Source organism: Pocillopora damicornis, chromosome 6, assembly GCF_964200805.1.
Source record: "Pocillopora damicornis chromosome 6, jaPocDami1.2, whole genome shotgun sequence".
NCBI lineage: Eukaryota > Metazoa > Cnidaria > Anthozoa > Scleractinia > Pocilloporidae > Pocillopora > Pocillopora damicornis.
In genome coordinates, this window is record NC_142675.1 from 20,579,086 (window position 1) to 20,589,465 (window position 10,380).

The 10,380-nt window shown below is 37.1% G+C and overlaps 1 protein-coding gene across 3 annotated transcripts; it reads right to left on the minus strand.

Annotated features, from left to right (window-relative positions):
- Nucleotides 1–134: 134 nt before the first annotated feature.
- LOC113675298 (upstream stimulatory factor 1) lies at nucleotides 135–9,901 on the minus strand. Of its 3 annotated transcripts, none has more exons than XM_089209215.1 (6): nucleotides 9,179–9,878; nucleotides 8,980–9,070; nucleotides 8,186–8,244; nucleotides 7,355–7,470; nucleotides 5,683–5,890; nucleotides 2,824–4,319 (listed from the first exon to the last, which is right to left on the minus strand). In XM_089209215.1, the coding sequence occupies exons 1-6, from the start codon at nucleotides 9,849–9,851 to the stop codon at nucleotides 4,261–4,263; spliced, it is 1,206 nt and encodes a 401-aa protein (XP_089065341.1). In that variant the 5' UTR covers nucleotides 9,852–9,878; the 3' UTR covers nucleotides 2,824–4,260. The 3 variants fall into 3 exon arrangements, 2 of the variants coding, with proteins under 2 accessions (XP_027047654.2, XP_089065341.1); XR_016187589.1 differs by having other exon boundaries at nucleotides 2,880–4,319; nucleotides 5,683–6,001; XM_027191853.2 differs by lacking the exons at nucleotides 2,824–4,319; nucleotides 5,683–5,890 and adding an exon at nucleotides 135–2,274 and having other exon boundaries at nucleotides 9,179–9,901.
- Between the last annotated feature and the right edge of the window lie 479 nt (nucleotides 9,902–10,380).

Below are 10,380 nucleotides of genomic sequence, written 5' to 3' on the forward strand. Positions count from 1 at the left end.
TCCCCCTCTCATTGCCACCGCATCCAGCGATGGAAGAGAAGAGAAATAATTCTGGTTTTTCTCTTGGAACACAGGCTCGGAACCTAAAATTTAGTAGCAGTTGTTTTCAAGTACATCAAACAGAACCATATAGATTACTTTTGAACTTTTTATTTATATACTGTCACAGTACAATGTTTTCTCTTTCAATTTACTTTCTAAATCTACATAATATTATTAGTCTACAGAGCTTCTCTCAAAACAAATTCAGGAGGTACAAGATTAAATTAACCCTTTAACTCCCGTGACTGACCAAGACAGAATTTCTCCTTACTATATCTATACAATATTCCACAGACAAGTGATGAGAATAAGAAAAATATCAATTATGGGATTACTAATTGATTCAATACCAAATTCTCCAAACTAGTATAATGAGAATCATTTGGCAGACAGTAAGGAGAATTACCAGTGAGATCTTGGGAGTTAAAGAGTTAAGACAAAAACCATTTGGTTAAAAATCCAAGAGTTTACTCCTTTTTACCATCACCTTAAACAAAAAGGTACTAAAGTTTTTTTTTATTTGTTGTGACCTGAAAAATTATAGTTCAAAGTGGTTTAAAGTAGCCACAAAATATGTGTGGTAGAAAAATACCACACTGAAATATTAAACGAAAAAAGAAACCAATGCCAAATTTTCTTAAACTGAAAATAACCAAGACAAACCTCTAAACTTTGAGGCACAGTTGTCGTGACACTGGACAGAGTATATTAAAATGCAGGCAGTGTGGCACAGAGATAGAAAGCCAAACATTTTTTCTGGTACCAGTCACACACAATAAGAAAATTTTGCTTCAGAGATCTGCATACAATCTTAAACAGCACAGTTCTGGATGCTGAAATCTCACAATGACAACTTCCATTTTGCTAAAAAAGGCCCTGACTGAGGGCATTTGAACTTCTAAAATGCAATTCAAAATTTAACAATCAAGTGACAGCATATTTCTCACAGCAATGCACTGCATTAATATATTCCCCTGTAGCACAAGTTCCTCGAGTTTTTAATTATGAATAGACCTCTCTTTATACATCGTGACTTTCTACAACTGCACACATTTACATTAAATAATAACAAACCTACCCTTATCATAACAATGTATGTTGCAAAGTACCTTGTGTTACATGAAATTTTTGGCAAAGTAAAACTTTTGGAAACCTGATATTTCACAAGGTAATAGTCATGACTTAAGAATGAGTTGTTTTAGTCTTTGCAATTTCACAATAAGGAACCAATTACCCTCCAAAGGCAATTAAGCCTAAACCAAATATTAGAAAACAAATGAACAAACAGAAAACAACTCTACAGTATGGAGACCGACATTCTCCTGCTAAATGACAAATCTGTACCAAATTCATGCAATACAATTCTACTGCTGTGAAATATAACATGGCATACCTGACAAAATAATTATGATAATAAGGAGACTAGCTCTTTCTGAAACAAGCACTGCTCCTAAAACTATTTCTTTAGTAGTGACTGAGTAAGGATTTTAAATCCTTATTATAGGGGCATTGTGAGATTGCTGTCAAATGACTTGCTTATATACAGGGTGATGACAACTAAATTGAAAAAAGTACACACCTTTACTACTGAACTCCATGGAGATTGGGAGTAATTCTTCATTAACCCTTAACACCCTAACATCAGAATCAAATTCTCCACACTGTTCTTTTGACACTTCCTATGATACTTACATGGAGAATTTGTCTAACAATAAAAAGCCTCTTAAATTTGCCCTCATTTCCTTTACTCTCATGCCCCTGTTTTTTAATCAGGGGTAAGACTGTTGGGAGAAATTAGAGATGCTTATCACTCTTAGGGCTTAAAGGATTAATTGAACATTGCCAAATCAAACTATAGCTCTGGAAATATGCTCAAACCCCAAAACCACAAACTAATTATTGCCTTTTATGCAGTGTAGTTTTATGTCACCTGATGAGCTTTTTTTCTTGAACCAAACTGAATCCCATAAATAATACTGGTTCCCATTGAACTCAGAGTTTCACAGTCATTTTCTAGACAGCCTGCCCGGTGGTTGCTAGTTCAGTCCCATTTTGCTGAAGCTGTGCTCTTAGCAGGGCATTCTCTTGTCGAAGTTCTTCAACTTGTTGTCGTAAGAGCTCTGTGTCTATTGTAAACCTTTCTGCATCTTTAATAGCTTCTGCCATTCGTGCATTGTGTCCTTTCAGCTCATTGATATAGTCCACTGTCTTTGACAAAATACCCCCTTTACTCTGCCAAAGGAACATGAAAAAAATATCACTGCATTTTCTCCATATATCTGATTAAGTAGTTCTTCCCTTTGCCTGTTACTACATAAACTGTTGCCTGTCCTACAATCAAGGCAACACCTTCTTAATGATTAAGCTGTCTATTCCTATTACCTGTTTGCTGATTACTCTAATGAAAGTGTGAGGAGAACTAATATATTGATCATGTCTAGGATCTTATACTTTTGTTACATTTCCCCACATTTTTTTGGTACCAATTTATTTTCCTGGGTAAATAACGGCTATCCTTAGAGTATAGTTTGTTTACCAAGAACAAAAAATAGGTACCCAATGGGTACTTGTGTCTTCTGCAGTGGAATGGAATCTGCTGTAGGCACCTATTTTTTTGAATACTGTTAAACTGGCTAGAAACATCTCCCAAAAGGCAGTGCTATGGAATGCTCAAGGCATCACAAAGATGGGGAACTGAAGTGGTGAATGTCCAATGCTCCAGTTGGAGGTAAGGGATCATCAATATCAATCATCAATATCATGATTGTGATTACATCTTCATCACTGTTTAAATAACTTTTATTGTGTTATGGTACTGCAAAGAATCTAACATTAAAGTGAACGTTTCTTTTATTTTGTAGCAGAATATTTAAATCAAAGAATTGAAATACAACAGCCAATAGTTTTTAACAAAATTGAATAGTATCTGAAGTCTTTGTAACACAAAACAACTGTAATGCAAATGCAGTAGCAGTTTTGCAAAGCAAGAAAAAGTCTCTGGTTGTAATAATTCCTAGGAAATCATTATGTTTTTCATTTAATGGTAATATGCAATCAATTTGGAACAAAACATAGGTAAAACAAAGTTAGTATATTTACATTGTGTTCAAGTAACTAATAGGTGAATATACTTTTAAAAGTATTTTGAAGTGTTTGTCTTTTAATTGAAATGAAATGTATCAGAAATGTAACGCAACAGAAATATTATCCCAAAAAAAGCAGCACGTGTACTTGTAAATAATGTTTATCAGTCAGAGAAACAATCATTTCACTTAAAACCAGTGTCTACAAAATGTTTGTTGCAAACTGTAACAAAACAGGTATTATTAACGTTTGGTATTCAGTAGTAATTTCCACTGATGTGTGACAGGAAATTGTTCATTTTATTCAGATTTGCACTGACTCCACTATTTTTGTTTGTTGTTGAATGTTATGCTGGTTATAGTTGGTAACTCTAGAAGAAAGGCAGTTATGGTTTCTTCAGTGATCGGAAGAGTGCTCTTTCCTTGTGACGCTAGCATATCATGCAGGATGTCATTGAACAGGGTCACTGTGACCTTCGATTCTTTAATTTGTACCAGTAGTTGTCCATAACATTGTTGAATGGTGGACTTCATATTCTGCTTGAGCCCACAAGTTGAACAGGTTAGTATGGGAGACGTCTCTATTACCAGCTTTTTGTTACAGTTGCAGCAGGCTTGATATGCAGTGACACTTCGCACTCCAAGTATTTCTGCTGCTGCTGTTGTATTGGTAAAGTTCTGAGGTAGCTCAGCAGGATTAATGAGATCCACAGAATTGTTCCCAAAGTGTCACCTTAATGGCTCCATGTGGGTCCACAAGATAGGCAAACAACTTTTTTTTTCACCATCCTCTGTCTTCACTTTTTTTGTTGATGACATCTGAATAAGTTTGGCTTTGATGGTGATACTTTGATTTGTGTTTGCAGCTGAAATTGATTGGATATTGTTGGCACTTGGCAACTCAATTCTTGAAAAAGGTATTTCTTTTGTAGGCTCTAACAGTACATTGTTATTCATCAGTACTGTGGTTGCATCTCCTGCTCTTTCAATTCTAAAATTTCGAAGTTTTATTGGAGATTTCTTTTTGCTCATTTGATCGAAGTGTTCCTGTTTACTTCAAGAGAAGCAGACTCCTCTTACTAAGCCATCGGTGGTTTGTATGGACATGTCAAAGTAAGATGTCTTGTTACTTTTTTTAGTTGGAGACACATTGTGTAAGAAACCAACAATCTCTTCTTTTTGTTCTTCCATTGACTGCAAGTGAAAAAGAACCTTTTGAGTTTGTTTCATAGCAATATAATGTATTTCAAAATTTCTAATAACATAGGGAGCACTGCATCAAAAGACGATGACGACTACGACTACTACTACAAATTTAACTATAACAACAAAATGCCAAAAAAAAAAAACTTACCTAGGTGAATTATAATTTTTTATTTGTTTACTTATTCATTATAAATCAATCAACAACAGCAGCCTCTACAGACAGGAAGGAATAACACTAAATGAAGGTTGGGGAGTGCAGTATACTGCAAACTGTTTATTAGATGATACTAATACTGAAAATCAAAGTGAACAATTACAAGAAATAGAAAAGAGCAGTGGTTCCAATAAGCAAGATGGAAATGACAGTAATGATAATGATGATCAGTGGACTGAAGATGAAGCAGAAACACCTGCTGGTGTTACTGACACCATGTTGACCAACACACATTATTTTGAAGACAGTCTGCCTCAACGTATTTTAAATGTTGCACCAGGAGAGGGAAACAAACCCTTAAGTATATTCAGAGATCAATATTCTGAAGAGTTAGCATATCCTGGTATATTCCTTGGTCAAAGTCAACCAGAAAATAAAGATAGACTCGCTAATGTTCATTATAGCGACATTTGTAAATCTGAACTAAGACGATCAGATAGGAGAGCTGCTATGTGTGTTGAAAATATATTCTTCAAAACAAAAAAGCTTCAAATGAAAATTCTCTTAGGAAAATCACAAGTTGCACTTAGGAAGTGCAAAGGAAATAGCAAATCTTCAAATGCTGGACAGTTGAAATGTGAAGGAGCAATTGAGTGCTTGATTCATCTTGATGAAGGATTCCAATTTTTGAAAGCATTGATACCTTACAACTGTATGCAAAGATCTGTTCATAGCGATGCTTAGATAGTAATTATCATGAAGAATACTAGTTCTAGGTTTCTCTCCTCTGTATAAAATCGCCACAGCTTTCGCACATGTTTGTCTAGTGATGGATGTTTTCCATTTCCATTTCGTAAACAGGGCATATTGTAACCCGCATTGGGCTTTTTAATCCCCAAGTGAGACTTAATAATTCCCTTAACGGGCTTTTCATTACCTAAATGGGACTCAATTGTTCCCCGAAGGGACTTTGCATTCCCCAAATGGGGCTCATAAAGCTTATTTTGCGTCCTGAGCACTTGCAAAATGGCCGGGCGGTGATCGTGTTGGTGCCGAGAAAGCTTCAGTCGATTTACAAATTCAAAGCATCTTTCAAAACCTTTCACTCGGCCGGAATGACACCCAGTGCTGTGGCAAAATGAGAAAACACCCTTTAAAAAATCCATTACAAATATGAAAAGCGAAAAGATCACTCACCTTGCAAGCAATAATACACCCTGGCTTGACGAACGAAATCAGGACGATACGACGCAACCCAAACGTTTTTTGAAAGCACATGGTTTGACGGATTTGACTTTGTCCTTTTCTCAGATTTGATTGGTCCCGAGTCTTCCCGGAAATCGGTAGTTTGCCACGACCTCTTTCCTTTGTCCTTTCCTCGTATCCGATTGGATAGATTATTCCCCTGAGGAACGAAGTTTGCACCCGAAAGTATTACAGGCCGAAAGTATTACAGGCCGAAAGTATTACCCCTCCGTGCATACTTCATGTATCGTGTCACCAAATGGAATCCGCACTGAAACGTCAAGAGTAAATCCGAGATCTTGTCGTATATGAAGTAGCTGGTCGCGCGTTTTACAGCTTATCTAAGTGTCTGCATGCATTATAAATGCAGCAGACACAAAAACAGGAACTTTAGAAAGGCTTAACCTTGGACTTATGATACAACCTTTTCAAAGTACACATTTAGTGACCAAAACAGTTGCCAGGCAAAAACAAAAAAACAGAAAAATAATTTCTTGGTGCAATATCACATGGAAAAATGTAACACCAAAAACAATGCTTGTCTTTTAAGTAAACAGTATGGCTAGCATTTATCTATTTTTTTCCAGCAAGAATCAATGAATTGAGTGCTAAGAAGAAAGAGGCCATGTATTAAAGGAAAAAAAACACAAATACTATATACTCCCAATAATATTAATCACTTTTCAGCAAGCAGGTAATGAGAATACCCAGACATATTGGGTAGGAGTAGTTATCTTGATCAAAGACCAAATTCTTGTCATACAATTACAAGGAAATATAAAGCAGCTAGAAGAGAGAATTGAGAATCGAGCCTTGAGAGCAAAATACTCAGTTGGTGTCAAAGACTCAAAGTCCACCAATAATTGTCATAAAAATCACTTTGAAGCATAAAAAAATCCTGAGACTTGTGTTGTTCTCTAATTCAGTTTTTTTCTGATACATCAGAACTATCATTTTCAAGAGGGAAAGTCAATTTCAGTATTTCTCACTCGGAGGTGCAAAATGCTGAATAGACTCTCAAGGGTGCACTAAATTTCCAACTTCAAATATCAAAGCAACAAATAGATTTAATCAAAACCAAGTTATTCTCTCAAAAAACATCTAAAAGAGTACATCAGAGAAGATTTCTAGTTGATATTATTTCATTATGGATGTCAATAACAGACAAAACAAAGACTTCCCAAATTCCTCATTTGACTTTGCTTGAGACTGACAACCAAGACAACACCACCCTTCTCCCCCTCCCAAAAAAAATTGTTGTCAGAGACAAAATCCAACTTAGGCAGGAGAGTACAAGTAATTCTTAACTTCTGTGATTGTGTAAGCAAGGTTATCTATGACATTTCTACATTGCAAGCTTCCATACATGATAAGGATCAAGTTAATAAATTTTGCTAAATTTCTCCCTAATTCTGTGATTCTTTCCTCATGATGCTATAATACTCTGACTCTGTTTGAATGAAAGGGCAACACCTGGCACAAATAAAAAAATGGATGGCTCTCTATGATTGGCCTTTTCATGCAAAGGAATGTTGTTAGCTTGGGAAGTGTTACCTGACATCCCACAGAATGGCTACAAAGAAGACTATATGGCAAATACAGAAGTAAAATCAGAAATACTTACAATATTCTGTGCTCCACCAGCCTGGCCAGCTTTTGCCTGCTCAGCGCAACATTCTGGTACAACCTTAGCAAGTTTGTTGATCCATGAGTTTATTTTGTCTCTACGGCGACGTTCCACTAAAGTGGGATGATAATGATTGCATTGAAATTAAAAAAAAAAGGAATTGTAATTTTGAACCACTTGTTTTTTTGATAACTTAGTAGTAGAAAAGTGGGCAGCTTAAACCATGTGGTTAAGTCATATGGATGTCATGTGTGCTATTCTCGCACCTCTTAGAGTACAAGGAGAACACATGATCAAAAAAGAAAAAATCCAAGCAAATTTATAGTGGCTAGTGCCTGTTAAAATACTGACCTAACACTGCTTATCTTAACCACTTCCACCAGCCTTAAGACCGATGAACTCAGAGTCCACCACATTTACTTAACTTGACAAATTGTCACTTAACACACCTAATAGTTGTCATTTTTCAAAACTGAAGATTGTGTCTTCTTTTATCATTTTCAAGTCACGTATGACAATCCGTAGTAATTTAAAATCCTGGAGATCAGTCAACATCTACACCTATCTTTGATTTACTAAACAACGGCTTTTTCCATAAAACTTTCTAAGATTATTTTCAATTGGTAACACCACTTTCAGAAAAAGAATTTTAACAAAACTTCGATCGGAAATCGTGTGAATATATCTACATTGAGAGAGAGTGGTTTTAAATAATTGCGGTGTTGAGATACTCTAAAGTTCCGTCTAAATAACGATATATTAAACATAATGTTTCCTTGCCATCGTATTTCAAAACAACTTTAAAAAATTTGAGGTTAATCAATTTACCTTCGTTATGCGTCGCCCGCCTCTTTTCGTCCCTGGCAGTACGCGGAGCATCCAACTTCCTGTTAAGAGCAACAGAGTTACTTAAAACATACACAACCTCCATCTTGAAACCTTTATCACTCCGTTCGAGGGTGGAAAATATGAATCAAACCTTCGTTCGCCTGGTTTTTACTGCTTTGAACGAGGGAGAAAGCTAAGGAAATCGAACATGACCGTCACATGATTGAAGAATATCATGTGACACGCAAACTATCATGTGTTCAGAAACACATGACTCAAAGCCGCTCAATTCAAAAACTAATGCAAATTCCAAACACACTACAAACTTTCTTCGACAGAAGTACACTTACTGATTATCTCTAAGGATGTTTAAGCGATTTTTGCGAGTGCGAACGGTTTCGAATTAGACGAATCAAGTAGACTCATAACAACAGCTATCGATGATTCGAATCATGTTACATCGCCGAGGTTTAATGTGAGGCTTACCGATTTGAGAAATCGACTTTGAAGCAACAACCGTAAAAATAAACCACCTAAACAATGTTCACTGATGTTTCGGGAGGGAACTTAAGATTTCAAACTAAAAGCTGTTAAAGAAAAATATCCGGTTTAAGCAAAATCAACCAAACTTCAGTCAAGAAACGAAGGTAGAGATAATAAATTTCCTTATAAATAAAAGATTATCCAGAAAAGACGAGCAAATACTACAGTCAACATATCATCTTATATACGAGTTATAGATTTCTTGTCAAACAATTTTCCCTCTCCTATAAACACCATTGCTTTTCACTCACGTGGATATTTTGTGAGTCATAGCCGGGGCTATGTTCCGTTGGGTTCCGCCTGGCATAACATCTTGTGGAGACATCATTACGTAAAAACCACCTATGGTATAGTACAGTAAGATCTCTTGAATTCATACTTCAAACGTTAAAATCAAATCGCAGCAGTGTTATGATCGACGATTTGAATTAAATGAGGGAATGTGCCCACCTGTAGCAGTACCGACAGTGGTGATAGTCTGCGCTTCGGCCATTGTAATTGGTATTTGGGAAGGCGAAGATGGTTGAGTAAGCGACACGGGAATGTTTCGCACTGTGTAAGCGCTTGTTCCATCTAAAGCATCGTTTGCACCGGCTTGAACCACTGTGGCTGTTGTGGCACCGTCAGCCGCCTGAAAATACGTAAATCTAGCCCCATCTGCGGCACCTTCAGCCTCTACAGTATGAGTAGGGGAAGAGCCACTACTAAATGGGCTTTGGATAACAGTTTGTACTTGGGGAGCGAAAGCAGCCGTGGCGGCATCTACTCGTTCGCCAGAAGGATCGGCGGCTTGAACCTGAACGACTCGAATTGGCTGTGTCCCTCCATTAAATCCCGTAGTTTGTACACCAGTAGCGTCTGTTCTGTATTGGAACTGAAGGGTGCCTGGATCACCGAAAGCAGCGTTCGCTTGTTGTCCTACAAGAGCAGCTGCCGTTTGCTCTTCGGAAACAGTCGATACTGTCACTGTGACTGTTTCTGGCTCCGGCACTTGTGTTGGATCGGTCGTTTTGGGATCTTGTAATGGTGAATTTTTCTCTGGATCCAAAGACCCGTCGAGCATGTCCAGAGTTGGAGAACTGGAGTGCGGAGTCGTGGTCATGGGGTCAAACAAACTGGTCATGTGAACAAGAAGAGAGAAGCGACGAAACTGACCACGAGGACAACGAACATCACATGATAAGGTACGTCATCGCGGCTTCCTTTCCAGCGCCCTTTTTCGTTACCGTTGGAAACCGTCCGTCAAAAGTGCAGGGTCAGGTCAATCACGTGTACTAACATGTGAAAAAAGCACGTGATTATGGTGGATTCGTTGCTTTTCCTTTCAAAAAGGCTCAGTTCAAAGAGTTCAACTAATTTTTTTTCGATTTTTCTGTGATCATTCACGTGGAAAAAAAAAAAAATAGTTGCGGTGTTCTCATATCCCGAGAAACCCCGAGACAAGCTGAAATTTAAGTACTAAAGAGTCTACGAAATAAAAGCAGATGGTTCACCTGCTATAAAATTTATAACAAATATCACGTAGTAACGATTGTAGTTATATGTCAGAAAAAGCAAATTGGTCACTAGTCCACTCCATCTCATGCATGTGATAAACCATAGGTCTCAACATTTCCCACTTTTTTCTGCACTTTAAACTTTTGGGGCGGGAA

Coding starts and splice junctions, on each gene's coding strand:
- LOC113675298 (XM_089209215.1), bottom strand. CDS start 9,851: ATGACCAGTTTGTTTGACCCCATGACCACGACTCCGCACTCCAGTTCT. Junction 8,245..8,979: donor ATGACTCACAAAATATCCAC/GTGAGTGAAAAG, acceptor TGCTCTTAACAG/GAAGTTGGATGCTCCGCGTA. Junction 5,891..7,354: donor CTGGTGGAGCACAGAATATT/GTAAGTATTTCT, acceptor TTCGTTCCTCAG/GGGAATAATCTATCCAATCG.